The sequence below is a fragment of the Mesoplodon bidens genome, assembly GCF_964165515.1.
Source record: "Mesoplodon bidens genome assembly, chromosome: 15".
NCBI lineage: Eukaryota > Metazoa > Chordata > Mammalia > Artiodactyla > Ziphiidae > Mesoplodon > Mesoplodon bidens.
The window spans coordinates 64,217,973-64,244,043 of record NC_138171.1 but is presented as its reverse complement, the minus strand read 5'-3'; the positions used below and the strand labels follow the sequence as shown (position 1 = coordinate 64,244,043).

Genomic DNA, 26,071 nt, shown 5'->3' with positions numbered 1-26,071 from the left:
TTCACACAGCACCAAAGATGCTTCCAAAGATATAAAAATACTTGAGAGGTCCAAGACTATTCTAGATTTTGTCCTATAGATAGAACCCTTGTTTTCTAGGGCTTTGGGGGATAATTAACACACTTTATTAAATATAAGTCCACAGGAAAACCGAAATGAACTTTTCAAAGAAGAAATAGAATGAATCTCATTTTCTAATCAATGCGGTAAAAAAAAATTTTTTTTCAGAGGAAAACTTTCTTGACCAGCTTGACCAGTTGACCAACTCTTGGCTTAAAGAGGAAATAATAAAAACTGCAATGATGGGAATTCCCTGGCAGTCCAGTGGTTGGGGAACTAAGATCCCACAAGCTGCATGGGGAAAGAAAGAAAGGAAGGAGGGAGGGAGGGAGAGAGGGAAGGAAGGAAGGAAATATGAAAACTATAATGACAAACTATTTTGAACTTATCAATAAGGAGAATATTTTATATAGAAATTATGGGATGTACCTAAAGCTGCACTTAGAGGAAAACTCATAACCTTAAACACTTTTACCATTAAATAACAAAGACTAGAAATAAAATACATTGATATTTATTGAAACTTTATTTTGTATAGAGCCTGCATTTAAATACATTTCATTAACCTTTATAGTACTTATGAGGTGGGCACTGTTTTTTCCCCTTATCTTTTCAAAATGCTCAAAAGTTATAAGGCATATCCATGCAATGTTCCATGTTCTTAGTTTCCAAGAGCTATTTTACATCTCTTAATTCAAAGCTACAAACATTTATTAATGTTTAGTATGTACAGGGTACTTTAAGGGATAAAGAAATGAATTACCGCTGTTCTCGATCTTGTAAAACTCTAGTCATGTGTGTGATGTTGATGTATGTATGTTGGAAGGGCCAGGGAGGACACAGGTCATAGTATGATTGCAGTTAATCCTCCCAGTTAAGAAGAACTGTGTTAAGGGCTAAAAATGATCTCTAAACAAGGCACTGAAGGAGCCCAAAAGAAATGTAATTCTGACTTGGGGAGGGGGCAGGAGTCAACTGCAGTACTTGTTGCCACAATTCAGGGCCTGCACCATGAAGGTTTTTGCAGCCTTGTTGAGGAATCTGTGCTTTATTATCAGGGCAGTGAGGCACCATTGGAGGTTCTGTCTCTGTCAGTGGATGTTTGTGTAAAGACTTTTATTTATTATTTATTTATTGGGCTGCGTTGGGTCTTCGTTGCTGCGCGTGAGCTTTCTCTAGTTGCGGTGAGTGGGGGCTACTCTTCGTTGCGGTGCACGGGCTTCTCATTGCAGTGGCTTCTCTTGTTGTGGAGCACAGGATCTAGGCTCTCGGGCTTCAGTAGTTGTGGCTCGCAGGCTCTAGAGCGCAGGCTTGGTAGTTGTGGCGCACGGGCTTAGTTGCTCCGTGGCATGTGGGATCTTCCCGGACCAGGGATCGAACCTGTGTCCCCTGCATTGGCAGGCAGATTCATATCCACTGTGCCATCAGGGAGGCCCATGGACTTTATTTTTATTGCTGCAATTCTGTTTTATTTTGTTTTTTCCCTTCAGAATTGTTTCTCAGATGTGGAACTGATTGATAAAAGAGGAGAAATATTTTAAGATTCTTAAAACACACTGTCAAATTGCTTTTCATAAAGTATAGTGCATTCATGGGGTCTCTCTCCTATGTGGAGATGTCGGTATCTATAAAGGTCTGAACGAAGAAAGCTTCTCTCACAGCCAGGGCATTTGTGAGGCTCGTCTCCTGAATGAGTCCTCTGGTGCTCAGTAGGTCTAATGTCGAGAGGTTCTTCCACGTTGGAGGTCTTAGGGATCTCTCTCTATAGAGCGGTTATGATGATCTATAAGCTTTGCTAAGTCTGAGGATTTAGCACTGACTTTCCTTTGGATTAATGTTAACCAAACTAACTTGCTAATATTTTTCGGTAATGTTAATATTTAAACATTTTCCTCTGACTTTCTAAATGTTTTTAGTCTTTTTTTTTTTTTTTTTTGTAAAATAGAACCATGGGAAGCATCTCCCTCTAAAGTAACAATGAAGGGATGCAGAGTTCACAGGTTATTTTTTCTGCTTTGGAGAAGGTTCTTCATTTTCTCTTCTGATCTCAGAATCTGAGAGAAGAAACAGAAGTTGAACATTTCACACTATTCCACGGAGAAAGAGAGTGGGGGAAAGAGTTGTGCTAAACCAGTCATGGGATGATAGAAACTCTTTTTTTTTTTTTTTTTTTTTGCGGTATGTGGGCCTCTCACTGTTGTGGCCTCTCCCGTTGTGGAGCACAGGCTCCGGACGCGCAGGCTCAACAGCCATGGCTCACGGGCCCAGCCGCTCCGCAGCATGTGGGATCCTCCTGGACCGGGGCACGAACCCGTGTACCCTGCATCGGCAAGCGGACTCTCAACAACTGCGCCACCAGGGAAGCCCAGGATGATAGAAACTCTTAAGTAGATCCCAAAGCTTTTTGCTCCAATTAAGAAATTTTCTTTCCTTGAAAACCCAACTATCCTGAAGTCAAATCATTGTTTCATTTCTTTGGAGGGATTTCTTTGAAATCCTGCAATTCCTTCACCCGTGACTCTTCTCTGTGCTCCACAGGGAAGCTCAGGCCAGCTTTGGTACTGGATATCTTGGCCATGACAGGAGGCATGTTAGTTTGGGTCACCACTGGTTTTTCTGAATTCAGACTGATTTCTGGGGCAGACAGCCTCTCTATATCTAGTTCTGTTTTCAGTTAGGATTATTTCACCTGGAACTTCTGTCAGGCAGTTTTTCCACATTAGGACAAAACTAAAATGAGGAGAAAGCTCCTTTTGTGGTTAATTAAGGCCATTGTCCTCCAGTCTACGGAAGAGCAGTGAATTCTGTGTTAAAGTCAATAAACTAAATTAGCTTTATATTATCTTTTGAATATTTTGATAATAGAATTATCTAAGTTAGGACTAAAATGTAAAGTAATTTTCCTAAAATTCTGACTCTTTTAAGGCTGAGAAACATTCTCTTATTGAGTCCCAAGAAAAGAGAGAGAGGTAAAAGTGGGAGTTTTGGAACTATGTCCTGGATTATTTTCAGTTAAGAGATTTTCAAATAAAAATTGGTATCTGAACTGGGTTGGTTGGTGACCAGCAAAAAATGTCTTTATATGTTTCAGCTGAAGTCTAGAAGTGGATTATCTTGAAATTAACCAAAACAACTATCTAACAGTGTTTCTGGCAATCCAAGAACAACTAGTAAAATTTTCTCCAGCTCAATTTCCTTCCATGTCCTACCATTCCTTTTCTCACTGAGAGCAGTTATGGTTTGTACCCTTTTTCTGTGTCCCTTCCTCTCCTTCCTCACATCTAACAAACTTTACTGGTCTGCAGTAAAATGTGAGTTGATAAATAGTGATTTAAGATCCAAATAGAGGAAAATGTTTAAATATTAACGTTACCAAACAACATTAGCAAGTTAGTTTAACGTTAATCTGAAGGATAATTTAAATTCCAGAACATTTTATCAAAATGCCTTATATTTTCATGGAGAAAGGGCAATATATTTCAGATCAATTAAAAAAAAATGTCTTTCGGGACTTCCCTGGTAGTCCAGTGGGTAAGAATCCAAGCTCCCAGTGCAGGGGGCCAGGGTTCAATCCCTGGTTGGGGAACTAGATCCTGCATGCATGCCACAGCTAAAGATTCCACATGCCATAACTAAGGCCCAGTGCAGCCAAGATAAATAAATAAATAATAAATTTAAAAAAGAACAGTTCATTCCTTTAAAAAATTGTTTAAAAAAGAAAATGTGTTTCAAATGAAATACCACTTAAAGTCACTATTTTGTTTATGTTTGGATTTCAAAGCTAACTGTGGGATCAAAGAGTGATGTGTTACAGGTAAAAGCAAACCTGAAGCCATAGATCACAGGAAAACTGTAGTCAAGTAAAGTGGGAAGAAACCAAAACTGGGGAGAGTGGCAAATAGCAAAGGCTTAGGGTGGCAGAAACCTGGAGGCCAGGATATCCTAAGATGAGAGTCAGGAAAAGCATTTCAGAATGACGAGAGCTGCTTATTTGCTCCTACCCCAAAGAGCACAAATGTGAAATTCTTAACGCTGCAGATTTCATCAAATGTCATTTTGAAAACCAGGCACAGACAGCTACACCCTGCCCCTTGAGTGCAAGGGAATCTATAAGGCTCAGGTAAGGACTGAAAGTAGCTCTAGAGACAGAATTTAGTACCCATGAGAACTAAGACCAGGAGTAGTAGGGTTTTTTAAATCTGAAATTCAAAATTGTTTTTTCTTCTACATAATAGGGAGCCACCGATAGCTAAGGACAAGAAAATACAGTTGACTTGTACAACATGGGTTTGAACTGCATGAGTCCACTTACACATGGAAATTTTTCAATAAATACATATTACAGTACTACACAACCCAATGGTGGTTGAATCCGTGGATGCAGAACCACAGATATGGAAGGCCAACTGTAAAGTTACAGATGAATTTTCCAATGTGCAGAGGGTTAGCGCCCCAAACCCCCACTGCATTGTTCAAGGGTCAACTGTATAAGAAAGTGAAATCAACAGTGGTTACTAGAGGGCATACTTACTTCCCTTAACTTACATTTCACCCAGTCTTAAAGTAGTGGGTTTAATCTTTTTCATCATTTAGAGAACTTAATGAGAGCCATGGATCCACTTCCTAGAAAATACATGTACACATGCAGTTTTGTGTACAATATCAAAAGGTTCACAAAATCTCCAGATCCACCCATGTGACCCTCTAGAACTGTGTTGATGGTAGCCACTACCTAGTGGGTCTTAGCAACACTAGCTGCATTTTAAGTGCTCAGCCATCACAGTAAGTTCTATTGTACTTAGAACTGCTGCTCTAGAATTTCTAGACCCTAGGTTAAGAACTCCTGCCCCAAATGAACCCCTATAGTTCTGCTGGCCTGTAACACCACTCCCAGTCAAATTGGTATTTGACTATAAAATACCATCTGTAAAAGTTATTTTCTCTGCCTGAATATAGATAGGCCTCAAAGTAATGGAGGAATACTATCAGTAATTCTGAATAACTCTGAAAGTCTATCTAGCTTTAAGTACCTGTTAATAACCTAAAATCAAAAGGAACTTAGATAGCAAATTGGTTTATCCTTCATTCTTACCATCTCAAGGTATGTGTAGTTTTGCAAACATTCCCATGCTCCACATCCTGCAATAATAATCCGAGTGGCTTTTCTGTGAGATAGGGTAAGCCTTCAGGAATTTGCTGTGCATTAGTAACAGCTAATATTGAGTTCATACTAAATGCCAGGTATGATTCTAAGTATCCTACATATGTTAGACTGGTTAATCCTCACCCAGTATTATAAGGTGGGTATAGTATTATCCCCTCAAAACAGGTGAAGGAACTGAGGTTTGAGGCTTAGTGAGATTGAATAACTTATCTGAGATGACATAGTAAATGCCAGAGAGGTGGTTATTAGGTTAGAATCTATTTTCTCCTGAAATATGAAGATCTAAAACATGAAAAAAATGGTCTTACAGGACTCTGAAGTCACATGTCTCAACAAGGCTTTCTGAAATGGACCTGCACCAGCCTGTGTGCTGTGAGGCCTCTGGGTCTGAATTTGCCACAACAGCTGGTGGACCTTTTCTCTGGAGGGTGTCAACTACAAATTGGCATTTTCCATTGGCACTTGCCATCTACCTCTACAAAGATTAAATCGTGCTGCTGCAGCTGCTGACTTTCAACACCCCTTGAAAGGAGTTCAGGGTGGAGAGCTGAAATGAGGCACTCTGTGCTCTGGGAAAAACTGGCAGAACAGGTCTTCAGATAGTTAGATATTTTCAGGAGCCAATTTTATGAGCCCAATTCTTGTACCTCCTCATATCTAGAAAAGCACTAAAATCCTTCACGGTGACGTCTGCTCCTTGTGACTAGCAGTAACCTACACGAGACTAGCAGAAACCTTCTGTAAAAACTATGTGCTTGATTGCATGTACTCCCCCTTCACCAAAATCATTTATATACTGACCTTCCCCCCTGCCTCTTTGGAGCAGTTTCTCAGAGCTATCTGGTACGCTCTCTCCTGGGCTGCAGTCCTCATTTTGTCCCAAATAAAACTTAACTCACAACTCTCACGTTGTGCATTTCTTTTTTTAAGTAGACAAGTGTAACAAGAAAAAAAATACAGTACTCAGGACTCTCTCCACCCCGTCATTGAAAGTTGATCCTCTTCGTCCCCACATCACCCTTTACCATCATGGCTTTGGCGACAGACTAAAGTTGATCCTGGGCAAGTGACTTAACTGACACTCTGTAACATGGGGATGATAATAATAGCGTCTCGTTCCTACAATTTTGTGTGCTGTGAGGATCCAGTTGCATGTAAGCAGGCCCTCAATAAACGATTACTGTTTGTCATGATTCAACCCCACGACCCTTTTATCTCCTGAGACCATGGGCCTGACCGTCGCTGGCGGGAATGGAGGAGGTGGGCCGACCTGGGCCGTGTCTCACAGCTGGGCAGCCCTCCCCTCACCAGCACAAAGCCTCGACTGCGCCGTCCAGGGAATCGACCCTCCGGGTTTCCTTCCACTTGGCCCCTCACGATGAAATTTCATGGCGGACCAAGGAGGGAGATGAACAAGGATCTCGCCCCCTCAGGGCTGCACAATAAAAGGCACGCCCCCGGCAATTTTAAAATCGGAAGCCGGTGGTGCGGGCTGGGTCCGCAGCGGCCCTGGGGGACGTCCAGCCGCCTGCAGCCGGACCCTGGGCGGACATGAGAGCGCCACGGGCCACAAGCCCACTCTCCCCACTGACGGCCTCCGCACCCGGCCCCGCAGCGCCAGCACCACAAGGGCGCAGGCGCGGGCCGCGCTGCCTACAGCATCTCTCCGCAGGCCCTGCGGCGGCACTGACCCGGCCGTGGCCCACTCTTCTCCGCCTCTCCCAGGCGCTGAGCAGGCGGTCGAGTGGACCCTGGCTCAAATGCCTCGGAGGCTGCCCGGGCGAGTGGACCCTCTCCTGCAGCTCCGCCCAACTGCAGCGGGTGGGGACCACCTTGATATCCATTTTGACCCGGACAGCGATTCTCAAATTTGTCTGTGGGGGAAGAATTTTTCCACTTGTCTGTGGAGGAGCTTGTTAACAATTCAGATTTTCGGGCCCCACCCCGACACTCAGAGGCACAGGATCTCGCGTGACTCGGAGATCTGAACTTCAGTAAGCTTTCCGAGGGATTCTGACCCTGGTAGTCCGCCGGTCACACCCGATTTGGGCTTAATTTCCACAAACAGACCTACAGATTGCGGCTCCCAGGGGTTTCTGAGATCCCGGAGCTCGCCCGATGGCCCCGCCTCTCGTCCCCAATTGGCCCTTCGCTCGTCCCGCCCCTGCAGGCAAATCTTTTCTCCTGGTTGGTCAGCGGTGAGTGTGTGGCGAGACCTGACCCAATGGGCGCTAGAGTTCTCGGAACGTGACCGGGAAGTTGGTCCGGAGCAGGCGCCGTTGGTTGTTGACCCCTAACGCGCTCTGAGACTTCCGGCGTGGGAGCCGAGCTTCGAGTCTTGCGTGAGTCCGCGGCAAGGGGGAAAGCGCGGTGCTTAGGTCCTGCCCTGGGGCGGTCCTGGCGGGGGCGGGCCAGGGGGTGGTGCGGCGGCGCCCGCAAACGACTGACGCCGAGGCGCCGGAGCCGGCTGCGCCCGCCCTGGAGCCGGGCTTCTCGGCCGGGATTTGGGGCTTCGGGGCCCCCGGCTCTTGTGGACGCCCGCCATCCTTGCGCGGGGCCGAGGGCGCCTTCCTAACTGGGCGCAGCAGGTTTCGGGGCCAAGGCGGTGTGGGGACCTGAAGATGGCGTCGGGTCCGGGCTTCCAGGACCGGGAAGGGCTCCTGATAGTGAAACTGGAGGAGGACTGCGCCTGGAGCCAGGAGCTGCCCCCGACAGACCCAGGACCCAGCCCGGAGGCCTCCCATCAGCGCTTCAGACGGTTCCGCTTCCAAGAGGCCGCTGGGCCCCGGGAAGCCCTCAGTCGGCTCCAGGAGCTTTGCCATGGGTGGCTGCGGCCTGAGATGCGTACCAAGGAGCAGATCCTGGAGGTGTTGGTGCTGGAGCAGTTTCTGACCATCCTGCCCCAGGAGATCCAGAGCAGGGTGCAGGAGCTGCATCCGGAGAGCGGCGAGGAAGCGGTGACTCTGGTGGAGGATATGCAGAAAGAGCTTGGGAGACTGAGGCAACAGGTGAGAGAAAGAGCTGTTTTGTTTGCGGTTTGTTTGGCCCTGAGGACTGGGACATCGCGTTGGCCCAGTTACCCCTACGAATTTACTTGGTTGCCCTGAGTAGACCTTAGGTGGGCAAGAAGCCTTTTTGTAGTTTAGCGAGGAACTTTCATTCTCCAGATTTTCCCCAAGTGGACAGAGCGAGCAGTGAAGAGTGCCCTGTTTCCACATGGAGGCAGTGTCTCTGCATTAGTGTGAGCCCAGGAGTTAGCTCGCTAGGTTCAAACGCTCACTCTGCTTCGTACTAGCTTTGGGACTTTGGGCAAGTTACTAAATTTCTTTGGGCCTCAGATTTGGTAAAATGAGAATGGTAAAATACCTCTCTCTAGCGTTGCTTTGAGCATTAGAGCAGGATGTAGTTTTGATCACACTACTGGTTTACAGTTCGTGCTTAATAGCTGTTAGCTATTGTTATATTACAGTCAGCAGTCTAATCTCTACAAAGCTGGGTGGCCGTTAATAGTGGACTTAAAAAACTGGCGCTGAATCTCTGAGGCCACTTGCCCTAGGGCCACCCAAGTTTAATTTACCCAGTAGTCAGGAACGGACGCATCTTGAAAAGGTGGGGGCAAGTGAGAGGGAGTGAGGTGTGTCAGAAGAGCTGTGTGGGGAAGGTGTGCATTGGAAGTGAACTTCCCCCACCCCTCACACACATTTTCTCAGGTGTACACGGGGTCAGAAAAGTTTGGTTTTAGTGTAAACCATTCTTCTCTCTTGGTGGGTCCAAAGGGATTGCCAGTGGTTCTCCGTTGAAGGCTTGCCCTCAGAATTCTGTACTAATTTCCCTTCCTTTTGGGCCCTGTTGTGATGGTGAGTGATGTGGGTTGGTTCCCAGGTGACAAACCATGGGCGGGGAACAGAAGTGCTTTTGGAGGAGCCTTTGCCTCTGGAAACAGCACGAGAGTCACCGAGCTTCAAGCTGGAGCCAATGGAGACTGAGCGAAGCCCTGGCCGCAGGCTGCAGGAGCTGCTAGGCCCCAGCCCCAAAAGGGATCCCCAGACTGTAAAGGAGAGGGGTGAGGAACAGTTCTCTGGGCAAGTGGGAGGGAGGAGGGGCTTTGGGGTTGCCCCTGACACCAGCAGAATGCAGCATGGCTGCCAAGGAGGGGGCATTTCTGACCTGAGGGTTTCCAGATGTGGCGTGCAAGACCTAGAAGTGGTTTGGATTCCTCTTGGGGTGGGTGGAGGGAGGGGGATCTCTTAGTAAGCCCTTTTGTATGCAGAACGGAGACATTTAGAGCTCAGTGAATGATCGAGGGCTTTAATGCTTGGGCCAGCAGGGAAGACTGCTGGTACTCTGTTGTTTTGAATATCGCTTTATTATTCCTCGGTTGCCTTCTTTTGTTCAGTGTTCGATCCTCAAAGCAGAGACTGGGTGTTGGGGAATGGATACTGTGTGGTGATAATCCTTGGGTTTCCAAGAATTAGGAATGCCGTTCTCATCATAATTTCTGTCACCTTCAGCATTATCTGCTCCCTGGCTTTCTCTCTTTCCTCCCGAAGGAAACATGGAAGACAAGGAGCTGACTGGGCCCCAGGTGATGTGGAAGTTCCCATTGTCTCCCCGCAGTTGCTCTTGTTGGGGTGGGGTCCTTTTGCCACTTGGAGAGGATCCTTTTTACCTCACCACATGCATCTTCCCCACCTTCTTTATTTGTCCTCCACACCTCACTTGTAGGCCTACCCCTTCTTCCCCATGAAATGTGTCCTCAGCACACCTGGGTTTTGCCCCTTTAACCCATGACTCTGCTTGAATTGTTCTTGGTGCCTCAGGGCCTAAAGGCGATCTTGTGCTGTTTCAGTTGCCTGAGAGCTTAGAGGACGTGGCTATGTACATCTCCCAGGAGGAGTGGGGGCATCAGCATCCTAGTAAGAGGGCCCTCTCCCAGGACACGGTGCAGGAGAGTTATGAGAATGTGGACTCACTGGGTAAGGACTTCTTTTCCAGGGATGAAGGCTGAGCCCTTTCTGACCAGGGTCCTGTCCCTTAGGTGCTCACCTCCCGGGTGTAAGTTCTGAGTTCAGCCAGACGACCTGCCTTTGTCTAAAGTCCCTTGGACTAAGATCACTTAAATATTTGCCAGGTGCCACAGTTGGCACACTTAAGGGCCCCAGCTGCCAGGGCTGAGGGCAGGGAGTCTGAGCCATAATGAACTTCCTAAGGCAGAACAAGTCAAATCCAATGGTGCTCACCCCCTCCCGCCACCCCAGCCCCACTTCCCACCCCTCACACACAGATCACAGGATGCTTTAGGGCTCTAAGTTCTTGATGCCTTGCAAGTTCAAAATGCTTATTCTTCTGACCTCACTTATGTTTTCTATGCTCCATTAGTATTTCTGGGCTCTTCCCCAGAGGCACAAATTTCAGGGGCACTGGCATCAACATTCCAGCTCAGTGGCTGTCCCAGTCCTTAAGAATTCAGGAAGGGGGAAGGCTTTGTGGAAAGTTGGAAATGATATATATCTAAAACAGAGTCTGAGTAAGTTAGATATAAATTAAGATGCATCTATGTGTTGAACTATTATGCAGAGATTAAAAATGAGGTCTGTGAAATATGACCAAAAACTGATAGTTGGATTTAGGTGGAGAGTGTGTGGGTGTTGTATAATTCCTTCATTTTTCTGCATGTATGAAAATTCTCATAATAAAAAGTTGGGGGGAGTCTTAAAAAACAACATAAAACAGGATTGTGTATGTTACCATTATAGCTATATTGATGCACACCTGGTAGAGTCACACTGCACTTTGTTTTCAAACATGAGGTTTTCGTAAAGAGAAGCACAGCTATCATGTCACTTGCACTAATTTTGCAAGGGGATCACTGCTGGGTTCGGTTGCCTTCACGGGGGCCTTCTCCAGGTTTTCTGTCACTGTGCTGTGGCTTGGTGCCCTAAGTTGAGCACAGCTGTTTCAGCGAGTGCTAAATAGGAAGAGTTCGGGTCACAAGTTCTTGAAACTAAACTTTTTAAAGTCCGTGTTTGCTGGAGTTGGAGTGAGCGTAGCACAGGGTGGCACTTTTGGGTTCTAATCTCAGGGTCCTCTCAGAGTCCCAGGTCCTTTTCTGATTGTCCATCATATTACATTTTCTCCTTCTGGAGTTGCCCAGTCAAACTTAGTTCTATTTTATATGTATCCATAAGAGTCAAGGCTCTTTCACAGTATTAAACTGATTCCTCAAGGAACTGACCACCCTGACCATGTTTGTTTGTTTGATTGTTGTTTTAATTACAGAAGTTTTACATTCTCATTGCAAAAAATCCCAAGTACTACAAAAGTGTAAAAAGAAAAAGCCACAGTCTCCTTCCTCCAGTTTCTTTCTCTAGGGGTAACCAGTGGGAAGAGTTTAGTGTATGTCCCAAGTAATTGCTGTCAGATTTCTGTATCCATTCACTGAAGGCAGGGAACAAGACTATCTTTGTTTGCCCTGCCTGGTAGAGGAAAATGGTGACATAGAAATCCTTTTCTTTCATTGTGAACAGAGTCTCAGGTTCCCAGTCAGGAGGCCCTGAGCACCCAGGTGGAACAAGAAGGAAAGCCCTGGGATCCCAGTGTCCAGACTTGCAAGGAGGGCCTGAGCCCCAGAAGCCCAGCTCCAGGTAAGAAACGCAGTTGAGCAGCCTGCGCAGCTAGCCTCCTGCTGTTGGGAATGAGGCATTTGAGGGTCTTGGTGTAAGGCTAGCCCATCACCACTGCCAGGGAGGTACATTCTTCCAGTGTCCCCACTGCCCACTTCCATCCCAGTGATGGCATGCGAGGTACCCAGGGTGCAAAGTGTAAGGAGGCATTCACTCCTGGGCTCATTTGCCCACCCTAGTCCCAGTCCTGCTCCATCTCACCCATTCCCCAAGGGCAGAAGCCAGAGGCTCATTTGGAGAGGGAGGTCGGGGCCCCTACAAGGGAATTCAAGACTGGTTTGAGCTCTGATTCCTGAGTGATGGCCCCACCTCTTATGTGGATGCCTGTCTATGGTGCTTTACCTATATGGGGAAGATGGGAAACTGAGGTAGAGCCAGCCCTTCTGGACTTCTGACCTACAGGCAGTAGCACACATGGGATTTCCTTTTCTCTGGTGTAGAAATAACACGGGTCTGGTTTCTCTCAATCTTCCAGGGGAAGAGAAATTTGACAATCTGGAAGAAAGTGCTCAGTCCGTTTGCCCTGAGAGCATCCACCCTCGGGTGCTGCTGCCTGGCCAGGCCGGAGGGGAGGTACCCTGGAGTCCTGAGCAGGGAAGGCCTCGTGACAGGGCAGAAGAGCATTGGGAGCCTCCCCCAGAGGTTCGGATGGAGCAGTCCTTAGTGGGGGCCACAAGTTGCAGAGAACTGGGGCGGCCAAAGGAACTGCAGCCGAAGAAGCTCCATTTATGTCCCTTGTGTGGCAAAAATTTCTCTAACAATTCGAACCTGATTAGGCACCAGAGAATACATGCAGCAGAAAGACTGTGTATGGGTGTGGAGTGCGCTGAAATCTTTGGTGGGCATCCACACTTTTTGTCACTACACAGAGCACACTTGGGAGAGGAGCCCCATAAGTGCCTCGAGTGTGGAAAAAGCTTCAGTCAGAATACCCACCTGACTCGGCATCAGCGTACCCACACAGGTGAAAAGCCCTATCAATGTAATGAGTGTGGAAAGAGCTTCTCTTGCAACTCCAACCTCCACAGGCACCAGAGAACGCACACAGGTGAAAAGCCCTACAAGTGCCCTGAGTGCGGGGAGATCTTTGCTCACAGTTCCAACCTCCTTAGGCACCAGAGAATTCACACAGGAGAGAGACCTTATAAGTGTTCTGAGTGTGGGAAAAGTTTCTCTCGCAGCTCTCACCTTGCCATTCACGAAAGAACTCACGAGAAAGAGAGGCTGTACCCCTTCTCTGAGTGTGGGGAAGCAGTGAGTGACGGCACCCTCTTTCTTGCCAATCATGGGACCCACAAGGCAGAGAAGAAACTCTTTCAGTGTTTAACTTGTGGGAAGAGCTTCCGGCAGGGCATGCACCTCACCAGACACCAGAGAACACACACAGGAGAGAAACCATATAAATGTACCCTCTGTGGGGAAAACTTCTCTCATAGATCCAACTTAATCAGACACCAGAGAATTCACACGGGAGAGAAACCCTATACCTGTCATGAGTGTGGAGACAGTTTCTCTCACAGCTCCAATCGGATTCGTCATCTGAGAACCCATACAGGAGAGAGACCCTATAAATGTTCTGAATGTGGAGAAAGCTTTTCTCGGAGTTCACGCCTTATGAGTCATCAGAGAACTCACACTGGATAGAAACAATGGGATTTCTTTGGGGCCCAGATAAGGTGGCATATTCAGAGGGGCCTCTTGTTAAGAGCTGGTATTCCTTACCCAGCATGATCTGCATCTTTAAGGTAATTACTCCAAAGAGGAACCAGGGGAGGGTAGTTGTGAGGGAGGTGCAGAGGCAGCAAAGGATTAGCATAAAACAAAAGGAATTCTGTTGGAACTAGTGAGGATGGCAAGTCTTTGAAGTGACCCTCTCAGGGTGGAATCCCCTCTGAAGTTCTTCCAGTCTCAGGGCACACCTACCCCCTCAGCATATTTAGCCAACTTGAGACTTGGGTCCCTTACTGTGTCCAGTGTGTATCCCAACAACTTTGGGAATCCACAGACTTCCTGGTATTGCTTCCTCACTTGGGACATTCATCAGGAGCTTTTGGGCTCCTGAGGCCCTGGAGACCAAAGAAGAGGGGCCAGGTCTCCTGGGAGACCAGCTGGAGGCACCGAAAGACTGGTGGTGAGTTGCAGCTCTTCTGAAGGCCTGGCTGAGAAGCCACAAGCAATCCCGGGCAGCCACCACAGTGCCCTCAGTGGCCTGACGGTAGGGCTCATTGGCAGGTCATGCATGTAATTGTCACCTCAAACAAAAAGGAACCAGAGACCTAAGGGAAATAGTAAGATGGAATTTGCAGGTCAGCCCAGGAATTGGCAGAGGAAACTGGGGTCTTAATTAGCTTACCCTTTGCAGAGATCAAGTCCTCAGAGGGTTCCATGAAAGATGGGTTCCCTGGGAAACTTTGAAAACGTGGATCCTGGGGAAATTAGGAATCATGCCTTTCCCTGTTGAAAATATGTTTGGATGGTAATAAATATCTTCAGGAAACATGAGTGTGTGACTCATCATTGAGGGCCTTTGACTTGGCCTCCAGTGTTGATCGGTCTTCCACCTGCTTTGGGTTGAGGACCTGGCTTTCTCTTTGTGGTCTTACTTGGTTGTTAAGGAGGGTTCTGACAAAGGTGACAACAGACAGGCTGAGGGAGGGAGCGTGGCCCTGGCTGGCTCCAGGCTGGGACTGCTATGTGGTAACAAAGGGTCAAGTCCAGTGGCTGCTTGGGGTGATGTCATAAGGGTGTTCTAGAAGGTTTTTTTTTCCTTCTATGGTGTATAGCTGTGAACATTGTCTTTTTTTTTAATTTAAAAAATTATTATTTTTGGCTGCGTTGGGTTTTCATGGCTGCGCACGGGCTTTCTCTAGTTGAGGCAAGCGGGGGCTACCCTTCATTGCAGTGCACTGGCTTCTCACTGCGGTGGCTTCTCTTGTTGTGGAGCATGGGCTCTAGGCGTGCGGGCTTCAGTAGCTGTGGCACGCAGGCTCAGCAGTTGTGGCTCGCAGGCTCTAGAGCGCAGTCTCTGGTTGTGGCACATGGGCTTAGTTGCTCCGCGGCATGTGGGATCTTCCTGGACCAGGGCTGGAACCCGTGTCCCCTGCGTTGGCAGGCGAATTCTTAACCACTGCGCCACCAGGGAAGCCCTGAACATTGTCTTTTGATTGTTTAGAATGTTTACTTTCTTGCAAAGTAGGTAAAGGAAGATCTGGCTCGTCAAAGACAAGTTATTTTGGTCGAGCAAATGATTCCCAGGAAAAGATGGTTCTGATATAACTGTGTTATTGCCCATTAGTGGAGGGAGATATAGGAGAGGGCAAAATTATTAGGGGACAGCATTACATTTCAGAATGGGAAATCAGGAATAGGAATTCTAGGAGTGTGTTTCTATGGAAAAGAGGTAGAATACCAGGGAGAATTCTAGGAGTGGAAATTCTGATGCTAGGAAAACATCTCAGGATTTGGCCCTGGAGGAAAATATCTAACTAGCTGTTCTTTGGGACAAAAAGATGAAACATTCCATTGGCAACAGGCTATTAAATATAGCACTTTTAAGTAAAGGAAATAACCCTGCGTGCCCCCCACCCTTGCTTATATCTGTTTCTCATTTCTGTACCATTCTCTTACCCTCAAGAGGGCAGTGGTAGTGCGGGGCTTGGGGGTCAGGGAAGGGAGGTGAGGATTTGAAAGAGATTAATGTGGAATGGACAGTGGTAGGAGCAGGACAGGGCCGCTGTGGCTGCCGATGCCATGAAGTGGGTGGGTGGTGTACAGTTGACGTTAGTAAGCACTCTGGTTAAGATGGCAACTTATGTGGATTGTAAACCTCATGAGAATAGAAAGCACCCCTCTCCTTCAGATCCTTATCCCTCATCCCCCATAATACCATCCATACAGATCTTAGGATGTGGTCTAACTGGCATTGCTCCTACTTGGAGTACTACAGTTTGAGCCAGAGCAAGAGGACCCCCAGGTGTTCACTCCTGGCACTAAGAAGGCTTTCCAATAGTAGACTTCACCCAATCCCCAGTCTAACTCCCCTTCTAACAAACTTAACATGCAGAGCTCTTCTTGGCCTTGTTTTCATGAGGTGATGTCACAAAATATTGCATGTAAAACACTTAGCACAGAGCCTGGCACATAGAAAATACCTATTTGTGCCACCTGTGGGTAGATAAAACTGGCAAATTGCCTTTTTTTTTTTTTAGTTTTTTGTTTGTTTGATTGTTTATACTGCAGGTTCTTACTAGTCATCAGTTTTATACACATCAGTGTATACACGTCAGTCCCAATCGCCCAATTCAGCACACCACCATGCCTTCTTAAGTACCTGGTAGTAAGAGCAATGTAAGACCATGCTGGGGAATTCCCTGGTGGTCCAGTGGTTAGGACTCGGCGCTTTCACTGGCAAGTTGGCCTGGGTCCAGTCCTTGGTTGGGGAACTAAGATCCCACAAGCCATGTGACACAACCAAAAAGTAAATAAATAAATAAAACCACGCTGGCAGGAATTCTGGGGAGCAGTCTGCTATTGACAGTCAGGATTGATGACTTCATCGTTATAGTCATATTTCAGAAAGTGGGTCAGAGGCCCTTACTAAAGGGTTCCATGAAGGCACTGCAAGGGAGGGCCAAGTATATATACTTTTACACTACACACATACGTTTTACATTATTATTTTTACCCCACTAGTCCTCTTGAAAAAGAAACCAGAACAGATTCCAACAGGCTTTTTCGTCAAAGGGAGACTAATGCTGGGGGCAATAAAGACCCCTGCCCCTTCAGTCCAAATGGGTACAAAGGAGAACTGGGAGATGTGGACTGACCCTGAGCAATAGCCACATACCCTTGTAGCAAAGGTAGCACATGAGACCAGCAGAAAGGCTCCTGGGTGGAGAATCAGTACCACATGTAAGCAGAAGCCTGGCAGAGGCAGACTAAAAGCAGCAGGCCCGACATCAATGGGGACAAAGCCCCCTAACACCAGAGACCAGAGGAAGTGTTAAAACAGTACCAAGTTGTTTAGTTTTTTTCCAGGGAAAGTTATCAGAAAACACTTTAAGAATTTTTACTGCAGTAATGAAAGAACTTACAGGTCTCAATAATGCAGTTAGGAGGCAGAGGTAATGGTCTAGGTGAATTCAACAATGACAAAATGGTTAATGAAAAATGGCACAGCCCCCGCCCCAATTCTGACAAACGTTCCAGTTAATGTCCTCAATTCATCACTGAGACACCTTGAATGTCCCAGAAGCTTCTGTTAAGAAATCAAAACTGGTGACTCACCAGGATCCAAAGCTGCTTCAGGGAGATAGTGAGATTTCTTCAGGCAGAAAGGATGGGAAAAGAAAATACTAAGAAGTTTCTGAAATCCTAGGGTGTGTTTTGGACATAACGAGGAATTGTGTTTGCCTCTCCATCCCCACTTTCCCTCTAGGCAGGAAAACGTTCTAAATCCTGGGTGTGGTTCCCCACTCAGAGGGTGAAGCTACTCTTGAGGGGATTTCTCGTTCTCTTGGCAGGGGGTCCAGGTTAAGTTTGGGAATCCTGCCCCAGCCACTGGTACAAGAGCGAGGTGCCTGCGTTTCTCCGAGCAGCTCTCATCTTCAGGAATGATTTCCAGAACCCAAAACTTGAGTCCTTTCTCAGGCTTGGGCAAAGCCAACGAGTCTGCGCGTCCCGCAGCTTAGCTTCCGGCGTCATCTAGGACAGGGCGCCGCGCCCCTAGAACCGCCCGCGTGCCCCACCGGCTGGTCCCATGGAGGACGGCTCCCAAGCCGGCCCGGGAGGAGCAACGGCTAGGGGGTGGTGGCGCTCGGCAGCCGCCTCGCCCCGGCCGCACGCACCTGCCGCGTCTCCCTTCAAGGCCGCCCTCCGCCCGCAGTCCCGGGGAACCTCCGCTCGCACCGCACCGGGGGATCCGCGGGCACGCGCTCCCCGGCTGCGCCGGGGCGCGCCCCCTCCTCAGGCCCACCCTCCAAGCAGGCCCCGCCCCTCCCCGGCTAGACCTGGCCTCGCGCCGCCTGCGGGCTACGACTCTGGCGGTTGGGCCGGGCTGCGCGGCGAAGGGTTTCCCTCTCCTTCCGCCCAGGAGGTTACGAGCGGTTACCAGCGGCGCGACAATACTCCCCGAAACTTCCCTGTCCGCAGGTGCGCGCGCTAACCCAGGGCCGACAGCGGGGCCGGGCGTCTAGGCCCGCCCTAGTGTTCGCTCATGCGGCGAGCACAGAGCTGGGCGGGGGTGGGCAAGTGGGAAGGGGCGTCTCACGGTCGGGGAAGGGCGGGCCTAGAAGCCCACGAAAGCTCTTAAGCACGCGAGGCACCTCTTCAATTTTGTGTTAGCTCTGTCTGTCTACAGGGCGGGGAACGGATGGGAGAGGACGAGAAAGCAGAGCGGGAGACTAAGGAGACAGGTGCAGAGAGTGATGCCGCCTGGACCAGGAAACGAGCAGTGAGGAGGGAGAAGTGGACACGAGGTGAGACTTTCAGGACGTAGAGCCGACAGGACTTTACGGGGGTCCAGCCTGAAGTCTAAAATCTTAGGATGACCTCCAAGGGCACTGAAAATCTGGCCCTTATTTGTCTTTGCTCCTCTTCTCTGCTAGCGGCCCGTACAGCAACCATCCAGGGATCTTGCCGCTTCCGAGGGGAGATGCACTCTCACACCGAACAACCTGTGCAGACGCTCCCCTTTGCCCGGACTGCCCTTCTCCCTCTTTCCCCCACACGGTAAAGGCCAGCTCAGAAGTCACACTTGCCCGGCTCAGATATGTCCCCTACCACCCAAGCACTCGCAAAGCCCTCTCTGTACTCATCTTAGCTCTTACACATCCAACGCTGGTTTGTTCCTATTCCTTTTCTTTGTAATTCTAAACGCCCAACACCACACTCTGTGCCTAGCAACATGAAATGTGCAAAATCAATGAATACTTTTTTTTTTTTTTTTTTGCTGTGCCACGAAGCTTGCGGAATATCAGTTCCCCAACCAGGGATTGAACCCCGGACCGGCAGTGAAAACCTGGAATCCTAACCACTGGGCCACCAGGGAACTCCCTCAATGAATACTTTTGAAAAGGGTATGACTGCCAGTCATTTATTCTGGGACTTTATGACGATTGGGGGGAAAACAGGTGTTTAATGCATTGAAGTAGAGTGCTGTCCAGTATGATCATCTGACATTCCCCCTCAACTTCTTCCATAATCCATTCTACGCTAGGCTTGAAAGGTGTCTCCACAAATGCTTTTTTTTTTTTCTTTTCTTTTTTTTAAACATCTTTATTGGAGTGTAATTGCTTCACAATGGTGTGTTAATTTCTGCTTTATAACAAAGTGAATCAGCTGTACATATATATCCCCATATCTCCTCCCTTTTATGTCTCCCTCACACCCTCCCTATCCCACCCCTCTAGGTGGTCACAAAGCACGAGCTGATCTCCCTGTGCTATGCAGCTGCTTCCCACTAGCTATCTATTTTACATTTGGTAGTGTATGTACGTCAGTTACTCTCTCACTTCATCCCAGCTTACCCTTCCCCATCCCCGTGTCCTCAAGTCCATCCTCTACGTCTGTGTCTTTATTCCTGTCCTGCCCCTAGGTTCTTCAGAACCTTTTTTTTTTTTTGATTCCATATATATGTGTTAGCATACGGTATTTGTTTTTCTCTTTCTGACTTACTTCACTCTGTATGACAGACTCTGGGTCCATCCACCTCACTACAAATAACTCAATTTGTATGGCTAAGTAATATTCCATTGTACATATGTGCCACATCTTCTTTATCCATTCATCTGTTGATGGACACTTAGGTTGCTTCCATGTCCTGGCTATTGTAAATAGAGCTGCAATGAACATTGTGGTACATGACTCTTTTTGAATTATGGTTTTCTCAGGGTATATGCCCAGTAGCGGGATTGCTGGGTCGTATGGTAGTTCTATTTTTAGTTTTTTAAGGAAACTCCATACTGTTCTCCATAGTGGCTGTATCAATTTACATTCCCACCAACAGTGCAAGAGGGTTCCCTTTTCTCCACACCCTCTCCAGCATTTATTGTTTGTAGATTTTTTGATATTGGCCATTCTGACCAGTGTGAGGTGATACCTCATTGTAGTTCACAAATGCTAATTTTATAAGTAACAAAAATGTTAAGACAATAAGATATAAAATTGTATTTACAATGTAACTTACCTATTTTTAAAAATACATGAAATATACCAAAGTGTTAAGGGAGCCTATCATCAGTTGACAGAATTCGGGTGCTTTTTATCTTTTTTATGTATCTTTTTTATAATCAGCATATGTCACTTCCACAATAAGAAGAAAACAAACACTAAACAGGTGGTAACTCATTTACAAGAGCAGAGTATGTCATACCTTAAATTGAAAACCAAGTCTGCCCTTATCTTCTTAAATAACTAGTCAGCATATATATAGCTTCTTTGTTATATGCTGTGAATACATTTAGACTTTAATGCTTTCCCCACATCCATTTCACCTTAGATAATCTGGGACAATAGTTCCTCATTATTCAAGTCCTTGTCTAAAATAGAAAAAAATATAGATTAATGAACATATTTATACATCAAAAAGCCCCAAATTTATTACTTTCAAATCGTGTGTTTTATAAATAATATAAACGGGCATTGCTGTGCAAAGTGAGGTCAGTTGATAAAAACAATGACAGTTCACAACAAGTCTAATTCATGTATCATTACGTAACTGCAGAAATCTTTAAACACAATATCTAATTACTACAACCAGAAGTTGAAGGCATATTGAAGGAATCCTTAATATTATGAGGCCTACGTTTCGAAAAGCTACCAATTCTAGAATGGATTCTACTCTGGAACTGCTTCTTGATTATGTCTTGTTGCATCTCTTTCAGTGTAAAATGGAACCTTTGAAACTCAGGTGTTGCATCAACAAAGTCAAGAAGGTAGTCCAAACTCTTTCTTACAGCAGATAACTTAAATTCAGCAGTCTGCTCCTCAGCTCCCGCTTTTTGTACAACTTCCTTTGTAATTCCACCTTTTGTTTGCGGGGGGCTGCCCTTTTCTTCATCCCCATTTAACCACACCCTGTCGTCATCCAGGTTGGTTTCCAACTCCCCACATTTCTCAAGAATTTCTCTATAATCCCCATCTTCTAAGCCTTGAAGATCATATTCAGGTTCCTTTTTGTGAAGAAGATTTTCCCACGCATTTGCTATGGTTATTTGTTTTACTTCATCCCAACTCTTTGCCCAGTTAAAAATTGCACTTTTTATGTTGTAGATTTTAATCTTGGAAACTCCTTTTTCTCCTTTATCTTGCTCATCATCACTTTCTTCAAAAATTACAAGACTCTCCTCAAGTTGCTTCCACCTGTAAAGTCGTTTGCAGCTCAAGATCACACCCTGATTCATTGGCTGAATCAAGGTTGAAGTGTCATGGGGAAAGAACATGCATTTTATTCGACCATCCTCACTGGTTAGTGATTCAGTGGAAGGGTGAACTGGAGAATTGTCCAGAAGTAACAAGGCCCTGACATCCTCCTCATGGAATCTTAGAACATTAACTTGAAAGTGCTTGACTTCAGGAACAAAGTTTTGAAAAAACCATTCTGAAAACGATTCTCTGGTGAACCAAACATCTTTACTAGGTTTGTATATCACAGGTAATGTACATGTGTCCTCTTTTACACTTCTGGGCAGCTTTGATTTTCCAATAATGATTGACTTTAACTTATGAGTACCATCTGCATTTGCACATAAAAGAGCAGACAATTGTTCTTTGTTTATTTTCCTCCCTGGCAGGCAGATATCTTTTCTGCTTGCCTGAGTATTTTCTGGCATTGACTTCCAAAAGAGGTCAGTCTCATCCCCACTGTACAGCTGAGCAAGACACAGTTTCTCCTCTTTGATAAGCATGGACAGTTTTTGTCGAAACAGCTCAACATTTTCTGAAGCTGAACGTAGGACTTGTTCCCCATATACTTTTCGGTTCCCAATTGCATGCCTATTTCGAAATCTAAAAAGCCAACCCGTGCTAGCTTTGAAGTCTGTTCGCCCAAAACACTGTGCAAATCTCTCGGCAGCAGCCTGAAGCTCCACGCCTCTCACAGGGACACCAGCTGAGCGCTTCTGTTGGTACCACATGTAGACTGCATCATCCACGTCACCATATTTGGCTCCTGTTGTTCTCTTTCTCTTCTCGGCCCCTACTAATGGCATGTCCTGCTTCAGTACAAAGTCCAAAATCAATTTCTTGTTCTTTTTAATGTCATAAAATGTTGATTTACTGATTCCAAATTCATCCATTACACTTTTAAGAGATCGTCCCGCTTCAATCCTACTTAGAACCTTCATTTTCTCCTCCAAATTCAGTGTTGTATATTTCCCTCTCTTATTCATACTGAATTTGGTTTCAGGCAATCAACAGGGGTAAAAAGGAAAAAGCATTACTGAATTGGAAAAAAAAATTAAAAATGAAACAACTCCCCATCCCCCCAACTAGCACAACGCCCCCCAGAAGGCATAGGAATTTATACTGAAGAGTAATGGGCTAAAAAGGATTAGGGCTCATGATTGAAGTGCTAGTCTAGAGGTAAAGGTCTGAACTCAGAAAATTGCCACTGCAAGGTCCGGTCTAGTTGTTGCCCCTGCAAGACACAGATGGTCAGTCTTCAGAACCCCCCTTCTGAACGCTTTTTCTTCTCTCCCTTGACAGATGCAGCAGCACCAGTCAGGAATAACAGGAATACCTGCATACTCTCCCTAACTGAATACAGGAAAAGACACAAAAGGAAGAGAGGAGGTGAGATGTGCTCACAAGAGGGACACTCAGGTAAGATAAATCTCAATAAAAAGTGGTGCTTCACAAGGGAGTGTGAAAGCCTTAAAGGCAAGGACAGAATAATATTGTGTAACAGAGATGCAGCGTGGCTTCTCCTCTTCCAAAGCAAGCTGATTTTACCTCAGTGCCAGAAAGGAAAATGGTGCTCATATTGCTCTGCATGTAATGTTCACTGGGCAGCAGTCCATCCACTTGGATAAATACTCCAAGCTACCCTGACAGTGGGATGTCTAGAGAGTTGGAATTTGGGAATAGTTGTATCTTTCGGTGAAGAAGAAAGTAGGTTCTGTTGTCCATACGAATGAAATCCAACTTTTACTGCATTCAATACAGCATTCTCAAAGACTAAGCTTTAACTTGAGTGTTTCTTATGTTTACCAAGGTAATCTGTAAGTATATAAATAATGTATTTGTTACTGGTACTTTTCTACTCTCAGGTCTTCTTCCTTGTGTACATCTGGTGTATTCTCAAGTGTTAGTTTCCACTGAACTGTTCCATATTTGGGATATTATCAAGTTTCAGAATCATGGCAATTCTTAGAGATGAGTCCAAAAGTTTTATAAAAATTTTACAGTAGTTAAAAAAGTATTTAAAAGATCTGTCCTTGTGATTGTTTTCCTAAATTTACACTTAGTGTTAAGTAACATACTTTTTATATTTGAGACTTTATCTGATTTCTCTTCATTATAGATTTTACTTATTTGACCTAAGACTCAATTTTTCCATTGCTTGAAGAAATTTTAAAGGTTTCTCTGTTGGTGATTCTGATCACTTGTTTCCCATAAGTCCTTCTGTTGGCAAACTCTTCTATAGCTCTGCGCCCTCAAATATTCCTTTCAAGTCCTCCTGGTGCCACCCAGTGCCATTCCATGTCTGTAGAAATGTCCTACTCTAGATTAATTTCATGGTTCTTATTCCAGATACACAACCTCATGGGAAGTAATAAAAACTGCCACTTTTATCCATTCCAGGTGCTATGAAGAAAGAAAGTATGTCAGAGAAATGAAAAAAATGGTATTTCTGTTATTTTTCCTCTCCTTTAGGGCAGAGCCCAACTGACTTTCATTCATTTCTCAACTACACAGAATTCTCAAAACCCTCTCACCTAGAAACCCAGAAGGGTCCAGACCATTAGTTTTCCTCTAACATTTGTTGTAAGAAATGTCAGCTGCTTTACAGAGTACTAAGAGGATCATGAAAGTATGATAGTTAATAAGGTATGGAGCCAATGACAGCCTAGGATCAAGCAACCTTCTAAAAGAGGCAGCTCTAACTAAGGCAATTACTATTATAAATGGAAAAAGGAAAAAGAAAGTGTTTGTTAGCCAGTAGCAGCACCATTAAAGCAGCCAGTCACCCAGCAAAACCATTCAGCCCACTATGGCAGTTGTGTGGTATCTCAAAATAAACTGCATGTGTTTACTTTCATTGCTTTCCAGCTGGACATTCATTATTTCTCAAACTGTGCCCAGTCAGGGAAAGGTGAAATCAAAAGGAAAGACTCGGGACTTTTGTGGGCTCCACAGCAAGGGTAAGGAACTATGGCACCAAACTTTAAATGATGACAATCATCAGTGACCCTCATTCACAATTCACCATTTTGTGCCTTGCTTCCTCTTCTTCCTTTCATAGGGTCTCTTTTCCCACTTTCTTCTCCCCTTGTTCACTAACCAGCTCCCTACCTACGTTATGAATCAGGCCTGCCAATTCAGGGGCACCGCTGGCAGAACTCCATTTATTCAGTTCAAGTTCCAATTATATGCTCAGCCTTGGTCCAGATGATGAGGATCTCAATGCTAAGAGCTTTACTGCCCACTGGTTCTGACTGGAAGCAGTAGTTACTTTTTTTTTTTAAATCACATATAATTCTTTATTCCTGCATAGTCTAATTTTATTTTATTTTTATTTATTTTTAACATCTTTATTGGAGTATAATTGCTTTACAATGGTGTTAGTTTCTGCTTTATAACAAAGTGAATCAGCTATACCTATACATATATCCCCATATCTCTTCCCTCTTGTGTCTCCCTCCCACCCTCCCTATCCCACCCCTCTAGGTGATCACAAAGCACCAAGCTGATCTCCCTTCTCCCTGAGCTATGCGCTGCTTCCCAGTAGCTATCTATTTTACATTTTGTAGTTTATATAAGTCCATGCCACTCTCTCACTTCATCCTAGCTTACCCTTCCCCCTCCCTGTGTCCTCAAGTCCATTCTCTATGTCTGTGTCTTTATTCCTGTCCTGCAACTAGGTTCTTCATAACTTTTTTTTTTTTAGATTCCATATATGTGTTAGCATACGGTATTTATTTTTCTCTTTCTGACTTACTTCACTCTGTATGACAGTCTCTAGGTCCATCCACCTCACTACAAATAAATCAATTTTGTTTCTTTTTATGGCTGAGTGATATTCCATTGTATATATGTGCCACATCTTCTTTATCCATTCATCTGTCGATGGACACTTAGGTTGTGGAAGCAGTTACTTTTGAAGAAACTAAGTCCCAACCTGAGATTCTAAGAAAATGAATCTGCTTTGAAATATATTCAAGCGTCTTAGGCAGATGCTTTTTTTTTTTTTTTTTTTTTTTTTGGCTGCGCAGCTTGTGGGATCTTAGTTCCCCAGCCAGGGACAGAACCGGTGCCCCCTGAAGTGGAAGCACAGAGCCCTAATCACTGGACCGCCAGGGAATTCCCGTCAGATGCTTATTATTATCACCTCTGCTTAATCCTTTTCTCCCCCTCAAAAAGGATCAAGATCTATGCCTCAGAGGAGTGTAACACCAGTCTACCTAAAAGCAAAAATAGCATAATGACCTTGTAATGGTCTTCCATTTTTGTTCCCACCTTAAACTCAGCTCCAGATGAACTGCCCTGGAAAGAAGCTCCCTCAAAAACCCTCAAATGATGCTCTTTATTTACTTTATTAAATGCAATCTCTTCACTTCTATTCCAAGAGCTCCATAGTAGATCCACAAGAACTTATTTTCTAACTCTAACTCTTTCTCTAAATGTACCCGAATTACATTTAGTAAAAAAAAAAGTACTACAGATTTTCTCACATGCTCATCTCTGAAGCTTTCAAGGCTTTGCTCTTACCTTACCCTCAGCCTGGAATGTGACCCCACTCCCTGCTGTGGGCAAATCCCTCAAGGATTTTTATAATTTTCCCCAACCCCCAAATCGACTTTCATTTCCTTGTAATTCCCACGGTGTTCAGCTTATGTCTTACCCTTTCCTACCTTGTGTTGCTGGTATTTATGAAATTGCCTCAGTCCTTTTGCCAGATCCCTTGAATCAAAGGCTCTGTCCTATCGACTCTATAGCACTGGCT

General features: G+C 45.6%; 2 protein-coding genes across 4 annotated transcripts; one reads left to right on the top strand and one right to left on the bottom strand.

The window, feature by feature from the left end:
• Positions 1-7,430: 7,430 nt before the first annotated feature.
• On the top strand, positions 7,431-14,404 carry ZNF263 (zinc finger protein 263). 3 transcript variants are annotated; one of them, XM_081257026.1, is made up of 6 exons: positions 7,431-8,232; positions 9,107-9,287; positions 9,775-9,809; positions 10,074-10,200; positions 11,752-11,868; positions 12,383-14,404. In XM_081257026.1, the coding sequence occupies exons 1-6, from the start codon at positions 7,846-7,848 to the stop codon at positions 13,549-13,551; spliced, it is 2,016 nt and encodes a 671-aa protein (XP_081113152.1). In that variant the 5' UTR covers positions 7,431-7,845; the 3' UTR covers positions 13,552-14,404. The 3 variants fall into 3 exon arrangements, with proteins under 3 accessions (XP_081113152.1, XP_081113151.1, XP_081113153.1); XM_081257025.1 differs by having other exon boundaries at positions 9,736-9,809; XM_081257027.1 differs by lacking the exons at positions 9,107-9,287; positions 9,775-9,809 and having other exon boundaries at positions 7,434-8,232.
• A 6,244-nt stretch (positions 14,405-20,648) lies between these two features.
• On the bottom strand, positions 20,649-22,295 carry TIGD7 (tigger transposable element derived 7; the record flags this gene model as incomplete). Its single annotated transcript, XM_081255170.1, has 1 exon — positions 20,649-22,295. One exon carries the CDS (start codon positions 22,293-22,295, stop codon positions 20,649-20,651), a length of 1,647 nt encoding a protein of 548 aa, XP_081111296.1.
• Between the last annotated feature and the right edge of the window lie 3,776 nt (positions 22,296-26,071).

Coding starts and splice junctions, on each gene's coding strand:
- ZNF263 (XM_081257025.1), top strand. CDS start 7,846: ATGGCGTCGGGTCCGGGCTTCCAGGACCGGGAAGGGCTCCTGATAGTG. Junction 9,288..9,735: donor CCAGACTGTAAAGGAGAGGG/GTGAGGAACAGT, acceptor TGTCACCTTCAG/CATTATCTGCTCCCTGGCTT. Junction 9,810..10,073: donor AGGAGCTGACTGGGCCCCAG/GTGATGTGGAAG, acceptor GTGCTGTTTCAG/TTGCCTGAGAGCTTAGAGGA.